The sequence below is a fragment of the Halichoeres trimaculatus genome, unplaced genomic scaffold (genome assembly GCF_033239565.1).
Source record: "Halichoeres trimaculatus isolate MK-OKI-2021-1 unplaced genomic scaffold, fHalTri1.1 fHalTri1_scaffold_4, whole genome shotgun sequence".
Taxonomy (NCBI): domain Eukaryota; kingdom Metazoa; phylum Chordata; class Actinopteri; order Labriformes; family Labridae; genus Halichoeres; species Halichoeres trimaculatus.
Genome location: NW_027437182.1, coordinates 15,357,066 through 15,375,602, shown reverse-complemented (window position 1 = coordinate 15,375,602; position 18,537 = coordinate 15,357,066). Strand labels below are relative to the sequence as shown.

Sequence of the window (18,537 nt, the reverse complement as noted above, 5' to 3'; positions counted from 1 at the left end):
GTAAAGGAAGGTACTTTGGAGATGGAGGTCTTTTAAACAGTGAAAGGCTGAGGAGGACAGGAGAAACGAAAGTAGGCAGCTGTGCAAGGAGAGAAAGAAGTCTCTAAGTATGTAACTTAACTATTAAAGAAAAAATACCAGTGGAGATGAAAAGTTAAACCTGGAACGAAAGTGATGGAGCAGACTGGAGGGAAGCAGTGAGTCAGAGGTGTATGAACTTTGAAAAAGAGCAAAGAGAGACTGGGAGGCAGACGGCACTTGTCCATTAATAGGAACATGTGAACAAAGCATAAAAAGCTCAGGTGGGTGGAGGGAGAGAGTTTTAATGCTCTCCTGGGATTGTTTGTGCCCAAGGACCAAGGCAGGCTTGTTATTTTCTGTTTTTCTGTGCTTAAATGAAACTGTTTTTTTGTGGTTTAATTGAACATGCAAATAAAGCATAAAAAACATGATTCAATTCATCATAGAAGCTACTTAACAAAAAGATTGAAGGAAGGGAGCAAAGGTCCATGAGCTGTTCAGGAAGCACATGGTTACATTTTGGAAAGTCTACAACAGTAGGCGTCCGACTGTTCCAAACTAACCTGAAGTTGGTCTGGAGTTTGGAACAGCCAGTACGAAAGATTTATCCATCACTTTTGCTGCTACATTCTCTTGTCACAAGAGAATTAGACATTCCCTATCCCTCCCTGAGGACTCTGGGGAGAGAGAATTTGAGCATTAGTGGGGAATGGTTCTGCATACTAACTACTGGCCAAAGCTTTCACAAAGACCAGAGCCGAGGACTTTGTATTTAGGCTCCTGTGGACACACAAAGGGCACCAAACTTGAAAAGACATAACACAGAAAACTATCAATAAATCAGAACTTTCCTTTATTTCTTTCCTATATAGCTCCATCTGCAGTGCCCACAGTTCACCTGATGGCGGCCACAGCGAGCACCATGAGTCTGTCCTGGCTGCCCCCTGAAAAACCCAATGGAATCATTCTGGATTATGAGATTAAGTACCATGAGAAGGTAAGCAGCAATGTAAGTCAACACCTTTGATTCAATCTCATTTCAGTGACTAGCATGATCTCTGTTTAATCTGTGTTTGTGTAAAGAATACATATGTTGATAAACACACGGCTGCAGTGAGAAAAGCCACTTGGTTGTGTGACCGTTCTTTCTTACTTGTTGTCCTTGTTACAAGTTCCAGTTCTTTCTTTCCTCACTCTGGCTTTCCTCATAATGCACTTCTGCTACTTTACTTTTCAGAGGTCTGGACTAATGTAACTAGATCTACTTGGAAGAGAAAATGTGGCTGTTTTTGCTGGATGTTACATTATCCCTCCTCCTTTCTTCTTCTGCAGGATCAGGGTGAAGCCATCGCTCATACCATGACTGCCCAACGGAGCAATGCCCGCATTGAAGGTCTCAAGGCCGGCACACCTTACGTAGTACAGGTGCGTGCCAGGACAGTGGCTGGATATGGCCGTTACAGCAGCCCAGCGGACTTCAGCACCAACCTGCAAAGTATGTCCCTCCACTACCTACTTCATTACCCAGGGATATGTTGGGATATGTGGGGCTTAGCTGCATTACCTCTATAAAAGTGCTGTGCATAAGCCTATGAACATAATTAAGGCTCAAAAGCTTATGCACCTAGAAGCTACTGTGACTATTTTTTTGTGCAAAAGAAGTGAAATCTCAGGAGAGAAATTGACTTTTAGTTTGGCGGGATCTGTTATTTCTTTGAAATCAGTCAAGGAATCAGCCTTAATCCTGCTCTGTCGAAATACTGTATGAAACTGAAAAGTCTTAGATAAGGAATACTTTCATGTAGTTTTAAGCAAAAGTTACTCTTTCTAAGCAGAATGTGTAAGTCAGCCCACTCCTCAGCACCAGAAATGCTTTTAAGCCAGTACTGCTTGATCTTGGAAACTTCTCTAAATATCCACTTTCTTTTTGACTCTCTAAAGCGGACCCTCCAAAGCCATGGCAGGAGCAGCTGCCTCTCATCGTCGGAACTGCCACCACCATCTTGGTCTTCATCATTGCAGTTGTGGTCATTGCAATCGTGTGCCTAAGGTCAGTGAATTGTTCCCTGTCAGTCTCGTTAAAAAAGTCAGATCTTTTGAGAGATGAGTGATGAAAAGTTGAGTAAAACTTTTCTGCGCTGACTCATTTGCCTTTCTCAAGCTGAAGGATTTTCTTCAAGCAGCAAGGAGATGTAAAAATATATATTTTCCGTGAAGTTCAAAAGAAAACAACTTGAGGAGCCTTAAAATGTCAACTGTGTTTGCATGTCCTCCAAACCACCCCAACAGTATTTCTGTGCCACCTGTGAGGCCACTGAATTCCAGATTAGTCTTCTGAATGTGTGAGTAGTAAACAGCTTGGCAAATATGCTCCTTTGCTCACTGGACACAGCATGGTGGAGCAGCTGTTCGGCCTGATAGGCCTGCCCTCATGGCCCAGCACTCAAAATCATCTTTGCAGTTGCCCGACCACAAAGAACCCCAGATGCGCCCCTGTCTGCTGGGCCCAATTGACTGGGAAGATGTGAGCGGCTGCTCAGACCTTTCAAAAAGTCTGACACCGCTTCAGCTGGGTCTAACCACACTCGTTTATCCTTATACCACTCATTTGTCAAGCTGCAAATGCAGTGCTTGTGTGTATATAGGTGTGAAAGGTTGGCACCCACCGCTGACTGGCGCCCACTGGGTTCCCTCCACAAGCCAGTTCAGGCTGTGGCTGACAAGCGTGAGCATCAGTCACGCTAGACTGAATAATAATCTCTCTGGCTCCCCTCCTCTACTGCTCCCTGCTGCCTCTACGCTCTCTTCTATTTTCACACTACTACATTGTGTCTCTCTCAGGGTCTTGGCTTAGCCACTGCTTTGACAGCCACAGAGGAAGACGAAGGAGAAAATAGTCATCATACAAAACGCACGGCTTCGGCATATTCCGGATCAGCATTAGAATTTGAAATAAGATGCAAATCACTATCGGGTATTATTGCCCTGGTTACTGGTTAGACAACAAAAGAAGCGCATTAACATGTAATTTCAACAACCCAGCCCCCTCATTCTGCCATGGTCTTGTTGCACACGCAGGAGGACGAAGATACACAAACTGTGAAACATGAGTAAATTAATAACAGAAGAATTAAAATTTGGAAGGAATTGGTGTAAAATTCAGAGAGGAGAAAATAAGAACCAGTTTGGTTGAAATGAACGGTGAGATGTCTGCAGGGCAAGGAAAGCGAGACAGCTGAGTTTGCTGTTTGAGTCTGCTTTTGTCTCTTGCTGCTCATTTTGGAGGTACCAGGAGTGAATGTTTTTCTGTTGCTGCTTCACACAATGGTATCCTTTTGTTTAGGATTGTGTTTCGGTCCCCAAATGCGAATCATTTTACCGGTGGGCATTGATCCAATCTTTATCTGCAGCATGTTCCTTGCTTCTAAAGCAAAAAGACATCTTTACCAAGCGACGTTGTTGTACAACTGCATTTTTACAGACATTATTAGAGATCTGTTTTCTCCTCGTCTCTTTGTTCCTTCCAGTACTTGCACCCTGCTGTGTAGAGTCCACATGACTAAGTTTCATTTTTTTCAACTCTCTCTACAGAAAGCAGAGAAACGGTTCAGAGTCTGAGTACACGGAGAAACTGCAGCAGTACAGTAAGTCTCTAAGCTGAGATGTTTTTCTATCAAGCATTGTTTAAACACCAAGCTGTTTCTCTAAACCCCAACTTAAAAACAACCTGAAAAAGTTGAAACTGTGTTAGGTGGCCTGTATTCACTTTCCTGTTCTTGCCACTGAATCCCCCATAGTCACGCCGGGAATGAAAGTCTACATTGACCCCTTCACCTACGAGGACCCCAACGAGGCGGTGCGAGAGTTTGCCAAGGAGATCGACGTGTCCTGCGTGAAGATCGAGGAGGTCATTGGCGCAGGTAACCCACCAAAGCTCCTGAGCTACAGGGGGAAGACTGCTAGTCACCTCCAGGCCATACCGTTAGAGGACTTCACACCAAGCGGTACTTTCACTCAATTCATCGCTAGCCCTCTCCTTGCTCCCACCCCTCCCACACTCGCCACCTCTTAGGAACCCCCTTTAAAGATGTACCGAGCACTCTCCTGTGTTTCAACCTAACTAGCCATAGTGTGTCCTTTTTAAGTCCTTTCACCCTGACGTTGATTTTGGAGTAGATGTAATACCTTGTGTTTACACAGTTTATCATTTCACCCAAATCCTAAAAAAAACAGAGCTCAATCCTGGAACAAGAGATCGGTGCTGGGATGTTTATTTAGTAAAAATGGGTAGGAATCAGCAGACGTTTCCAGCTGATTAAAAGTTTGTCTTGTATTGAATGTAAGTAAAGTTTGAACAATGCAAGTCCACAGCTCCATACAGACAGGATTTATTTCTCGAGGGGGAGTTTTAATCCTGTCCAAATGCAAATGTGTATTTTTTCCCTTATCTCTTCCAGCCTTATTATTTTTTGGCATACTTGTTTGCCTTCCATTTTTAAACTTCTCAACAGATAGACACAAGATGTAACTCTAAATTTACCCAGTTTCCATCTCTGAATTTAAACAGCCGTCAATGCTTGAGTCCTGTGGGGTGTAACAAGAGAATTTGTACAAACTCAGCTCTAGATTAGTGACATTAAGTTGCTACTGAAGGGAACAGGTGGAGAATAATCTGTTTTTTTCCCCCATATTAAATTGTTGTCAAACTTGAGTATATTTTTAAAAAATCCCCCTGAAGTTATAATCCTGTCTGGATGGAGCATTAGTTATCAAAAAAGTTTCCAGGATTGGCTGTCTCTGACACTGTTCAATTTCAAATGTTTTCAGAACCTCTTTATGAAAGAGAGCTTCTCCTGGATCACTCTTTTTGACCTCTGATCCTAGCACCGCCTCCACTATATGTGTCCCCTCCCTAAGACACCCTCCCTAACGTTTGATGTTGTAGATAGCCAAATGTGTCATGATCTTGATATATTTAATAGTGATATATATTTGCTCAAAGCTGCAGGACTTGTGCCAAATGAGGTTGAGTTTTCATAGCAATGTTTCTCAAAACGGAGGACGTTGTGATGGCAGAGATGGGAGTCTACTACTGCTTCTGCTACTACCATTACTACTGCTACTACTTCCTCTCGAGAGAGCTCTTCTGCTGCTGAGGCTACTACTTGAAACCCGTCGCTCCCCAGCATTCGCCTTTAAAGTGACAAACCCTCAACCCCTGTCTCCCCTGTCCCTCCCCTTCCTCCATCCTCTTCCCCTTCCTAAAATCAATCCTCCCATTCCTACATCCCTCACTGTCTCACCCCTGACCTCCCTCACGTTGTCGCCTGTGCATCCGTGTTTACGTCACATCGCTCTCATCACTTTGTATTCATGCACACGCTTGGTGTAGACTCTAAACATAAAGTGTCCACAACACCCAAAACCCCCAAGCTTCTTTCTCCGCCTTTCTCCTCCTCCTGTGCCCACTACTCCAGCCCTTCTGAAGCTTAGCAGCACCCCCTATTCTTCCCCTTTCCTTGTCTATCCCCTCTATTACCTATTACCTTGTCACCTTGCTTTACCCATTTTTTCAAGAAGCGTTTTTTCATCTTCTCGCACTCCATCATTTTGCTTCACGTCCATCTGGCTGTTTCTTAAAATCAGTAGCATAAAAGCACAAAGCCACTGTATGCTCACCCTCTCACCACCACCCATTGACACTGGCCTAGAGACCTGGCTTCTCTTGCAGTCTCCCCTGTCCCACTTCCCTGCTACTCCTCCCTGGCTCCTTGGTTCTAACCGGTTAACTGTACCCTCTCCCCTCTTTTCCCCCACTCTCCTCCACTCTACCGTCATGCCTCTCTCCCCTCCCTCTTTCTCTCACTCTCCTCCCATCTCTCCTATTCCTCTTTTTTCTGTTTCTCCTGCTGTCCACCTTGGCTCTCGCAGGAGAGTTTGGGGAGGTGTGCCGCGGTCGCCTCAAGCTGCCTGGACGAAGGGAGATCATTGTGGCCATTAAGACTCTCAAAGTGGGCTACACTGACCGCCAGAGGCGGGACTTCCTGTCTGAAGCTTCCATCATGGGTCAGTTTGACCACCCCAACATTATTCGTCTGGAAGGTGTGGTCACCAAGAGCCGGCCGGTGATGATCGTGACTGAGTTCATGGAGAACGGAGCGCTGGACTCTTTTCTAAGGGTGAGAGAAACAAGAACACACAGAAATTACTCATAAATAGAGCTCCGGCATTAGCTTCTACACAGGAAATACTTTTTGATTTTATCAGTAATGCAAATCCAACGAGTAAGCTCATCCAAATCTGCTTGATCTTGTTTTTAGTTATCTCATTTTCTTACAAACCTTCAAAGGTCTTCTGAAGCTCTGCTGCAGCTATAAAGGAAACGAGGCAAATGTGGCTTTCAGACAAATGGTGACATTTACAGAAAGCTCAGTCTGCACTCAATCAGGACGTCAAAGTGACACCAGACTTTGTCTGCTGTAAAAAAGGGGCTGTTATGAGGAGATGTAGAGAGGAGACAAATAGAGAAAGGATAGGTAGAGCTAAAATGACTTTACAGCTTTAAGTAACAAGGCAGTACAGTGAGGGATACTGAAAACTAAAGGACAAGTAAAGGTATAAAGGAGACAAGTATAAATATTTATTCCTCTGCACACAATTTGGATCTACAGTCCAATTCATCTCTGCTCTTCTCTCCCTACCTTTGCCAGCTCAATGACGGGCAGTTCACAGTGATCCAGCTGGTTGGCATGCTGCGCGGTATCGCAGCAGGCATGAAGTACCTGTCAGATATGAACTACGTGCACAGAGACTTGGCTGCTCGGAACATCTTAGTCAACAGTAATCTGGTGTGTAAGGTGTCTGACTTTGGCCTGTCTCGTTTCCTCGAGGATGACCCCACAGACCCCACTTACACCAGCTCCCTGGTGAGTTAAGGCTTCGAAACTTTGTGTGTGTTTATGTTTGAGTGTTCATATCAGAAAAATCTATGTTTAAAGGTGCTACATGTGGCGTTTTGCACATCAATACATCATGATCGTGTTTGCTCTAGCCCCTTGCACTGTCCACTCCAAAAGGCTTCACAGAAAATGTTTTGGTGTCAGACCTGCTCACTCAATAGCTTAAAGTAATGCAGTGGAGCAAAATATAGTTTATGATTGTATTTGTTGGATTTTTGGGTAAAAAATATCTCAACATCTGAGAGTCTTTTTGAATCATGTCGTTGCATGCAGTGAGTTGCCAAATATGTGACAAGATCCATAGCTAATGGATGACTAGCTTGAATTTGTACATGACCAAACATGCAAAATGGGCAAAGGAGGTTAAGGCACGTAGGCAAGGTGGAGTGTTTTGACTGAACAAGGTCCCTGGTGTCAGACAGATACCCAGCCTTCTGGTTTATTTACAACAGCGTAGCTAGTATGCTCTATTTGATGACTTATTAAAGCAAAAAGGTCGCTTATCTTGAAGTGGATCCAGCTAACGTAATCCAAATATGTTGTAATGACGGATTTGTCATGAAAGATTTCTCACCTCATTTAACCTTTAGTACAGCTGCAGAAAGCAGGGGGTGGATTTCAAGGTGTGTTGTTTTGTTTCTGAGACAAACCTGGCAACCACAACCATCAGAGAGCTCGTGTTTGAAAGCTATTCTGTCAGATTTCTTTGATTCCTGCTGAATCGAAGCACTATTAAAGGGACTAGATGATGCAGTTTTATGGTATGGTTACACAATGATGATGTATTGATGTTAGAAAACACAGTTCGTAGCACATTAAATATGAAATCTTCATGTGTTTGTACGCGTCCTCCTCTGTATCTGTCTGACTAACCTTGAGTGTATGTGGTGTTTGGGTCGCATGCACCCATGTGTTGTGCATCAACATTTCCCTTAGACTGTTTTTTCTCACCCTCTCTCTTCCTCTTGTATGTGTGTGACTCTGTGTTTGTGCTCCATCCCTCCAGTATTTCATGCTCACCTACTCATTCGCATATCCACAGGGAGGCAAGATCCCCATCCGCTGGACAGCTCCCGAGGCGATCGCATACAGGAAGTTCACCTCGGCCAGTGATGTGTGGAGCTACGGCATCGTCATGTGGGAAGTGATGTCCTACGGCGAGCGGCCGTACTGGGACATGAGTAATCAAGATGTAAGCTGATAAAAGGACCTTTCTGTCATGTGACTTATGCAAACTAAATATTTAAAAGAGAAAAGAGCTATTCTGCTGAAATATTCAGGAGTAGCAGCAGCATTTTGCATTTCAAGATGATACATGTCGATATTTAAAATTATAATAGATTTCACCCACTGCTGCTATTACTGCCTAAAAGCCATTCTCTCTCTTCAAATCCACCCACAACTACCACTCAAAGATAATCTTTTTCTAGCTCTTATTTCTATGTATTCCCTAAAGCCCTTTTCCCAGTTATCGCTGACTGGTATCAGCTCCCTCACCCATCTGCCTCTGCCCCCCCTCACCTGCTCTTTTGATTGACCTATCACTCTCATCTTACTGCCTGTCCTCCCTCTACTTTTCCACCAAACTGTGATTAGAAGTGATTGTGATTCCTCTGTCACCCTTCCCCAGGTGATAAATGCTGTGGAGCAGGACTATCGACTGCCCCCACCCATGGACTGCCCCACGGCGCTACATCAACTCATGCTAGACTGCTGGGTGAAAGAGAGGAATCTGCGACCCAAATTTACCCAGATTGTGGCCACGCTGGATAAACTGATCCGCAACGCCGCCAGCCTGAAGGTGGTCACCAACAGCACACAGTCCACTGGGTAAGTTGGAACATTGTGAAAGCAATAATGTGAGAGTCCTAACAAAGTAAGATAAATGCAGTTTTTATGTCCTTCTTATGTTTGGTGGAGCATGTAGTGATAAAAGTAGGAATTAGCTTTGATCATGGCTCTCAGGGGAACCTAGCTAAGTTTTATTAGATGATTTTCCTAAAGGGCAATGATGTCTAATTATCATCATCTTATTACAATATTTGTGCTGCTGGCTTTCCTAAATCCTTTGCTAGTTTCCTAAGCTTGCGCACTATAGCTGACTCACTGGACTCAGGTGATAGAGTGCAGTAAAAGGTCATTTGTTTATCGCAAGAATACACTTGACTTTTTAGCCGCGAGATTACAGGCCGAGCCGTTTCATTCGGCAATAATAATTTCCAAAGTGCAAATATCCCTTATTCAAGTTGATATGGCGTATGTGAGCCACTCTGACTCAGCTCTAACAATCTCTTAACACCTATAATGCACAGATTTCTTCCCATACAACTCTCTAGTACTCACCAATGCAGCCAGAGCCATTATGCAAATCCAAATTACCATCGCTCAATAAAGCCCTCAAAGCAACTCCCCCGCCAACCGGGAGCTCGATCAATGATGTCACAGCTACATTTAGCTGCACTACCTCTCTCTGCAACCTGTTTCTTGGAAAGAATTTGGAGGATTGAAGGTGGCAGAGTTGGAGCGATAGCAAGGGAGGGGTGACCTACCTATCTGTCCCTGCAACAGGGTCTCTCTGTCTTGAGGGAGGGCCGCAGACAATCCTGGTTTCGGGCTCAGGGGGGAAAGCAGGGTCTCGGATGGCCACCGAAGTGACGTTCTTGGAAGATTAAGCTGGCGGTTAATTAGCTCGATTAGGGCGATGCAAAAAGAGTTGGGAGCGCCTTTTAATTAGCCACTAACGAGATTTTAAACGGGCCAGCGGAGAGGTGGCCTCCTGCTGACAAACCTAACAAGGGAAGAGTGAGAGATGATACTGTCACCGTGGTCGGCGGTGAAGGGTGGCTGGAGGTTAGCTAACACTGTCTGCAGTAAAGGTCTTTTGGCTGACACTGCTGCTCTGTTGCACTGTAGAACTGAAATCCACGCTCACAAATGCAGAGCACAGATCTCACACTAAGACCTGACAGAAGTGCTAAAGTCCCAGCCATTGACCTTGAGCTTAAGGCTTGCATGTAACTGCTTTGCTAGCTTGTGTACAAAATGAACCAGCTTTCTCACTGTGTTGTCTGTGCCTATGGCTCACATGTGGCCAGCATCAGTCTGGAGCTGTTTGAAGCCAGCTTTAGAGAGGGAACACTAACAATGCTCCATTAAGAGAAGCCAGAGTCTGGTGTTAACGACGGCCTGAGGCCTTGGGCTCCGAAGCGCAAGCCTTATTAAAAATCACTCCATCTACACCACTCAATGGAGCCTCTGTATCTCTGTTATTAACTCCACCTCTCCATGCCTTTTTCTCTTTTCTCCCTCTTTCTCTCTCCATTCCTCTTTTAATTGTTAATGAATCTAATGCCATCAAAAAGGATGACAGGGATCAGCCGAGCAGAGAGGAGGGAAGACAGTGCTGCTCTTTCAGTTCGCCTGCTCCCTCATCTGTTTCACCTCCTTCACCTCCTTGCCTCCCCTCCTCTCCCCTCTCCACCTCCACCTCCATTCTTCTTCATCCGCTCCACTTCACTCTGAGTTGTAGCACAGTTTTATTAAAACTCCCAAGGTGGCCTCTCTATCTGCAGCACTGATCAGAACAGGGGGTTTGCTTTTACTGTGGAAAGGCCTTTTTGGGCTGTCAACAGGTGCGCAGGAACATGCAAAACACATTTGCAAGAATGCACACACAGATGCACAGTTAGATACTACCTCCATGTAATTCCAGCAAAATCAGACCTAAAAGGCTAACCACACAGACAGACTTGTGAGCATCATCTGTGTTTACATGCCACAGATAGCTCTCTATTGTCGTGGATTATTTTCTCCAAGCTGTCTTTACACCCCCAGCCATATTTCCCTTTGTCTAGCCAAACACAACCTTCTACATGGATTGATTATTTCCACAAACCTTATGACAATGTAATACAAAAGCAACAACCATGTTCTTTGAAGCACAATATTTAAAACCTGCCAGTTTAGTTCATGTTGCTGAAATATGATATTATTTGACCAGAAAAAGAAATAGATCTATTTTTCCAAAATTTGTTTTAAAGTAATTTTTCTTAGGTGTTTTTAAAGTGTGACTCAGGTAGACCTCTCAAGTGAGAAGTTTTCTCTTTTCAATGTGTTTGAAGGAGCAGATTCCCAAACACAGAGAAAGCTGATACAACCAGTGTTTTTTTTTAATCATTTTTTTTATAATCATAGGACTTTTTGCAAATCACAGATGCTGCCAATTAGATGCATCCCCGACCAAACAAACAGCCCACATGTTTACGATGACACCTGTTTTTAATAGTAGCAATGATTACACATGCAGCCTCAACAGAAATCTGATCTGTTTCCTTGTGAATGACAATGTGCTTAGTCATCATTAAAGAGCAGATTTGACATCTGTTAATGAACATACACCAGCTCGCCTCACCAGCTGCAGCGCCAACATCCACCACCCAAGCCTCCAGCCAGTCTCTCCACAGTCATAAACCCACCCAAATCACCAAACAATGCCCCACACCCCCACACACAACTCCTTACATGTGTAAGTGAGGATTGGAGAGGAGAGGGGAGGAGAGGAGGAGAGATGGAGAGGTGGAGAGATGGAGAGGTGGAGAGGTGGCGCTCAGCTGGGGGGCGTTTGGGGTGAGGTTGAGCCGTTAGAGGCAGTAGAGTGACGACCTTAACCCTCTCTCTCTCTCTCTGTTTCTCTTCCTCCCCCCGCTCGCAAATGTAGGGTATCGCAGCCCTTGCTTGACCGCTGTGTGCCAGACTATACCACTTTCACCACTGTGGGGGACTGGCTGGACGCCATCAAGATGAGCCGCTACCGTGACAACTTCGTCAACGCTGGATTTGCTTCATTTGACCTGGTGGCCCAAATGACAGCAGAGTGAGTGGAAAGGGGGTGGATTCAGCTAATCAGGGCTGCGGTGATTGACTGGGCTGAGTTTGGCAGTCAAATGAGTGTTAAAAAGATTAACCCACAGGGAATAAAAAATAGTCATGTGGCGAAATTGGACTTGATAAGGGGCTGAAATATGGAATCTTTACTGTTGAGGGGACACACACACTTATTTCACATTCAGACTTTATTTTGCCTGAAAAATCTTACTTCAAGGTGTTGTTAAGTAAATGTGGCTAGTATGAAGTTTAATGATATACCATAACCAGAAGTGAACTATTTATTTTTTTTCTTTTTAAGTGTAATTTATGTGACACAAAACTTGTAAAAATAGATAAACAAGTAATTATGCTTGAGTACGAATAAGCAAACTGAGCATCTCCTGTGCTCTTCCTTTTATTCCATAAGATTGACCAGTCAGGGTTGGTGTTTTTAAGGATTATATTATCAGATAGGAAAGAGTAACAATCATCTGTTCCTGAGGTGTTAAGTATATCAGAACCATAACCAATTGTCAGATTTGATACCACAGTGGGAATACTTATCCCTATTCCACAGCTATGACACCCAGTTAACCTTGACCAATCACCTACCGTCTGCTGTGTTTACAAACAGGAAATGATGTAATGGAAATCATGGAAATGAGAGGCTAGTGATGATCAAATAAATGAATTAGGTTTGTAATGATAAATAAATTATCCTCATTAGCAACATAATAGGCAATGGAGGTGGGGGTAATTTGTTTCAATTTGGCCAGGCTGACAGGTGTGGTGTACTGTGGCTCTCTGTTGCCCTTAATGGCCAGTAATTCCTCTAATGGCGCCCATTTATTATCATTTCATCCTCCATCGCTGCTCTGATGGGGACAGCAAAATATGAAAAAAACAGAAAAACACCATTTATTTGTGTGAAATTGCGGTGATGCCCCCTGATTTAGCTTTGGAGAGGATAGATGAGCAGTGTGTAATTTTTGTGTGCTTTCATGCACGTAATGTGTGTGAGTGTTTAGTTGCACAATTTTGCACAACAATAGATGGAGCCTCAAAGTCATTGAGACAAGCAAAGAGTATGCCGTCTGTGTGTAATATTAGATTATCCAGTGTGTGTGTGTGTGTGTGTGTGTGTTTCTACACAAAGAGGACAGAGTGTTTTGCAGAGCCTCAACGGTCAGCTAATCACCGCCCCAGACGCTGCTCTCTCTTTCAGCTAGCATCTAGGGAAATCAAACATGTGAGCGGAAAAGAGAGGTTCACTCGATGTTATTTTAGTGTCACACCAACATTGCCATGCTGATTGGATTATTCTAACTAATGGCAGCTAAAACAGGTGTGTTCTCCCAGGCCTTTTAAAGCATGTGGTAACATTAACTGTAAGTCAACATTTCTATATTTTCCCATTGCACCCTCACACTGAGGTTAAAACCCCATACATGCTCTTAAAATCACACTGCAGCTTGTGTTAGCCCTTGGCTACAAGATTTTACTCTCTTCAGTCTATTTGCTGTGGTTTTCTTGGATTTCTTGAAGCCCTGAGAAACTTAAACTTTGAGTACACTTGGTGCAGATCTCAGAGTATTTCTAAGCATGAATGATGGGCCCCAGGCTGCACAAAGTAATCGGTAAAGTATCTCACGGATAAAGAAGATTTTCAGCTGCCCTGTTTCTTTAGTTAAATGGCAGACTGGTGTGAAGTCTGCCAGCTGCTGCACAGTAGCAAAGTATCTTTTTAATCATTAACTATCACATTATGGTCCTGTAACTGCCCTCTTCTGGCCCACCTACTGGGCAACAGAAGCATGTTGTATTAAAACCGACAGCCACTAGATGAGGATCCACGTTTTGTTGACATATAAGTCAGCCGTTTTATGGCTGATTGCCAGCCTATGCTTCTCTGTACCTGCTCCCACCTGTCTGTGTGTGTTTACTTTTGGATGAAAAGAGAAATTTGCACTCCTTTAGACATGTGATGTTTGTCTTCTTTTTTTAACATAATGAGACCACCTGTTCTTATTTTCTCCCCCTTTTCTCTGCCTCCTCAGAGACTTGCTGCGGATAGGGGTGACGTTGGCTGGCCATCAGAAGAAGATTCTTGGTAGCATTCAGGACATGAGACTACAGATGAACCAAACACTTCCTGTCCAGGTGTGAGCGACTGGACACACAAACCAATGCAGTCAAAGAAGGACAGCAAGACAGGAAAAAGGGGGGAGAGGAACTGTGCCAGAGAGAGCCATTGGAAAACCCTAGCTGCCTGACCCAACTCTGCCAATTACACGCTTTGAAACTGGCTTGCAGTGCCTCTGACGTTTTTTTTTCTTTATGTCACGACCACTTCCATTTCCTGTTCCTGCTTTATTGTGATTCATCATTGTTTCTTTGACCAGCTGATCAGATTTTGTGTGTTTTTTGAAAGAGGAAGAGGAGTTAACCCCCTTTGTATCCCATGCGTGCCTCACCAGCTCTGGTGTGGGTAGATGTTTGCATGCATGTGTGTTTTTAGTGAGGTTGGCCTTAGCCCTGTAACTGAAGTGTCACACTCTGGTCCTTGTTCAAGAGTCCTGCCCCTACACCTCTCAACCCAGCTTTGATGGACTAAGCAAAGAATGGACACCCTGCAATGAAAAAGTGGAAAAACTAAACAAAAAAGGACAGAGGTGTTTTGGTCAATTCTTCCCTGATATTTTACTGTGCACACATGTGTTGTTCTTCATCTTCATATTGAAGGTGTGTTATCTACAAGGGCACTTGCTGGAGAAGGGTGAGGTGGTGGAGGAAGAAGAAAGATTGGCTGAGGCCAAAGGTTAAGAAGATGACAGAGGTCTGGAAGGTCAAATGAGAGCAGCCACTTTTTTTGGACGCTTGTTTTGGCTGCAGAAATTCGGCAGGTCACCAGACCTCTTGACCTTGACCAGACGTGACTCAGGAGAGTTCCTCAGCTTAGGATCACCTGCCCATCAACTGTGTTTCTACACATAAAACTTTATATTTTTGTTTGTCCACACCACATTTTTTCCTTCCTTTGTTTTTTGGGCTTTCTTACGCATTTTGGGAGATTCAAAATGGCCGGTCAAACCTGAGAACCCCCCCCTCTCCACTGGACACTTTCTGTGATGAAGTGGAGACAAGGACTGTGGCAACACTAAAGAAAGACCACTTGGCCTTTTTGTGCGTGTTTTTTTGTACGTGTGTGCGGGCATGTGTGAGTGTGTGCGTGATTAAGTGTGCTTGGATGTGCGGATGTGTCAAGTTGCACACGAGTATACTGTACAATATGGCTTCCGCTATTTGCCACCATGAGGAATTAACGCATGAACTGAACTGTGACAAGGAGCAAATATATCTGAAACAATTACGCTATATTCTGTGGACAACTGTTAAACCTTCTTTTTTATTGAACCCAAAAAATGAACTTAGGACGTACATATATATATAAAATTATATATATATATGCATCATGCAGAAACAGAGAAACCTTGATGGACACCTTACTTTCTACTTACTATTATCTGGATTTAGAAATAATCAATTTTCTTGTTTTAATTTCTTGACATCCTGCCCTATGTATTTATTTGTACCTCACCTGTTAACCCCAGACCCCAAAAACCGACCCAGATGGACTGTGGGCCATTTGGGAAAATGGACTTTGAACAATCAGAGGGAAGAGAAGCTTCCAAGAGGATTCACCCAATGAATTGATAAATATTAAACAAAAAGAAATTGCATATAAATTGGATATTGTATTTTTGTTGTTGTTCTAAACAGCCTGTACATGTTTTGTAACAAAAATGCGATAAATAACAAAAGAAAAAATGGTGTTTTGACTAAAAAAAAATGGGAGTGCTGTTGTGAGATGTTTGATTCAGGGTGAAATTAACAGAAGGCAAAGGAAGAAGAGAGTGAAGGGGAGAAGTCAAGAGGTAGAGAGGAAGAGATTTACATTACCCATTGGTTGAATTTCTGGTACTTATGTGTCGCCCTTTTGCTCTCCGTCCATTGTTGTGTGAGTGTCTGTGAAAGTGTGTTGAAGTCTGTATGTTCCCCAAATTCATCTTCAACATATTGAATATTTGTGAAGCACTAAGCTGTTACAAATTGTCTTCCAAGCACATTGTTTTCAACTCATGACTTCCAGAAAACCACCCAAATGCATCTCTGTTAACTTATGTTCTGATTTACTTATTTACCTTCACTTCCAACAATAGGATCCTCTCAATCCATCATGTGTAGGACTGTTAAGCCATCAGGTGGAAGGTCTGTAGATGTTTCAACATACCTGCCAATCACCAGATACGCTAATCCTTCATCAGAGAATCAGACCTGTCAGAACAGAAACCTATCGGTCTTTTTTCTGTCAGCCCCATTAATGCAGCAGCCAATCAGGCATTGGGAGGATACGTGCATGCAGCGAGCGCAGACATACGGCGCACTGACCTATCATTATCTCTCTTCATTTCCTGTCTGGCCTGCAATCATCCTGTCTCAGCTCGGGCTGCTGCATGATTAGTACAGCGCAGGATCAACAGCCTGGGCACGCAGACAGACAGACGAAATCTGCAGGCCCTCTCATCCTAAATGATAGCAGCTGCATTATGGAGACTAGACTATTTAGACTTCTCTCTAAGGGGTGTTTGAAGGTAGCGGATTAAAAGATGAGACCTTGATCTTCCAGGGCCTTTATATTGACTGTGTTGGAGCTGATCAATGCAATATGTGAATGTTATTAGTTAGGTGTGTAATGATAGCGTGACGTTGGCGATCATGCGGCGTCTCCCCATATTACTTTAACCAGCTTCTCATAAGTCCCTTCTTCAGTCATGGAGGATATTATGCAAAACCACAGTGTGTTTCCCATTTTACGTCGTTTCATCTTACTCCATATTCAGACATTTTCACCCTCTGCAAGGGGTTTTCTAACCTTGAACAGCTGTAGGACACATTCATGTTGTAATTCAACTGTTGTGTGCTCAAACTGTACAGGAAACTACTCACTTCAGATGTTTAACACAGCAGAATGCCCTCTGTCGTAATGCTGAGAAAGTGCCTGATAAACGAGCAAACGTATTTCTGCAGAATTAGTTTGTTTACCTCCAAAGTGAAGAAAGCATTCTGATTAGGAAAGAGTGACTAAGCTAAGAACGGGGCAAATTTAATGCAATCAGTGGCTCACTTTTACCCAAAGTCTCCCAGGAATATACAACATACGATCATTCTCTCAATCATTTAATCAGCTCATACGCTTCACTGTTACAAATGTTCATTTGACACTGAGAAAAAAAGAGGCACAGTTGATGAGCAGAAAGATAAAGAAAAAGGGCACATGGGGAGCTAAACACAATCACATGGCAGACATTCCCCATCATGAAAAATGGCAGTGCTTTGGAGGTTGCATGAACTATTGATGATGTGCACATGGCGCACTGGGGTCTGGATTCTGTGTTCACCAAAGTCAACCAGCCGTGAGTGATGAGCTCAACTGGCACTGTTGCACATTTTAAAACGATTTAACTGCCACCACATCAACTGCAAACCATTTATCTCTCAGTGGATTTTTCACACGTTCACGAGTGGGTTTAATTTTCCAGCATTCACTGAGAGGACAGAAACTTGCTCTCTTTTCTTTTCCCCCCATCATTCAGTTAAAATTAGGATGGACTGTTATGTTTGTGTGTGTGTGTGTGCGTGTGGGAGTGTGTGAAATAAAAAAAGATTGCCATTTTATACAGACCTACTTTGATCCACAGTGAAGGCTTAGTCAGATGTAGTATCGCAATGTGTGCCAATAAGATTTAAACTATCCCAACATTCCTTCCCTTATTTTACATCCTCCACAGATCATACAACAAATACACCCCTCCCCTTTACTTACACAAGCTAACTTTTTTCAGTTGTCTGTTTTTAATGAATATATCCAGTTCTGTCTTTTCTTGTCTTCTAACACGCTCACCCCACATCTTTTTTTGTCACTTTTAAAAAACCCTCTTCATGCAAGGAAGTTTTAGAGAGTACTGTACATGTATAGTGAAGTGGGAAGGGAGGGGGTTGGAGTAAAGCTGAGAAATGCAATTGTTAATTTCTCTTTGAAAAGCATTAAGATGTATTTAATGGTGCAGACATACACAACAAATTACTAAAAAAAATGATGATGCATTCTTGTAGAAATATTTTTAAAAGACCCTTTTGCAATTAAATTATTTAAGAAATGTGACCTGATCTCCTGACTGAGTCTTTCTGTTGTGTTTTCATTTGAATGCCTACTCATAACTGCACACATGTTCCCCAGTCAAGACAAAGGGACAATCCTGATTGTCATTCTTACCTCTTCCCCTTATTTTTACCCCTTTTGTCTACCCCTTCCCATTGGTCCTTTGTTTTAAGGGCCAATAGGAAGGGGTAAAAAAAATTATGTCATGGAAACGAGACGCCACTCAATCCCTGCTAAGTCACCACCCCTAGGCGCACGCTGGCTGACGCAGACAGTGACTTATTATTCAATTCCAAACAAAACACAATATTGTGATTGTCACGTGACACTTAAGTCCTACTGTCCTTGTTATACTCCCTTTCAGCAGACTGTCTGCTACAATTTGGTGTTAGTTGCAGGTTTATACGATAATTTGTTACCTGACAGTGTTGAAAATTATGATGACCCAGTATATATTTTATAATTCAGATC

The 18,537-nt window shown here is 43.3% G+C and overlaps 1 protein-coding gene across 8 annotated transcripts in view; it reads left to right on the top strand.

Annotated features, from left to right (window-relative positions):
- Positions 1 to 18,069, top strand: part of ephb3b (eph receptor B3b) — a 263,194-nt gene extending 245,125 nt beyond the window's left edge. The window contains exons 6-16 of one of the 8 annotated variants that reach the window (XM_074669078.1): positions 894 to 1,018; positions 1,354 to 1,516; positions 1,963 to 2,071; positions 3,613 to 3,665; positions 3,819 to 3,941; positions 5,953 to 6,200; positions 6,732 to 6,947; positions 8,023 to 8,172; positions 8,611 to 8,810; positions 11,698 to 11,853; positions 13,904 to 18,069. In XM_074669078.1, coding sequence (XP_074525179.1) covers positions 894 to 1,018; positions 1,354 to 1,516; positions 1,963 to 2,071; positions 3,613 to 3,665; positions 3,819 to 3,941; positions 5,953 to 6,200; positions 6,732 to 6,947; positions 8,023 to 8,172; positions 8,611 to 8,810; positions 11,698 to 11,853; positions 13,904 to 14,012 — 1,652 coding nt within the window. In that variant the 3' untranslated portion in view covers positions 14,013 to 18,069. Of the gene's footprint in view, positions 1 to 893; positions 1,031 to 1,353; positions 1,517 to 1,962; positions 2,072 to 3,612; positions 3,666 to 3,806; positions 4,026 to 5,952; positions 6,201 to 6,731; positions 6,948 to 7,986; positions 8,173 to 8,610; positions 8,811 to 11,697; positions 11,854 to 13,903 lie in introns of all 8 variants that reach the window. The other 7 variants (XM_074669075.1, XM_074669076.1, XM_074669071.1 and 4 more) reach the window with 7 other exon arrangements.
- Positions 18,070 to 18,537: the final 468 nt, after the last annotated feature.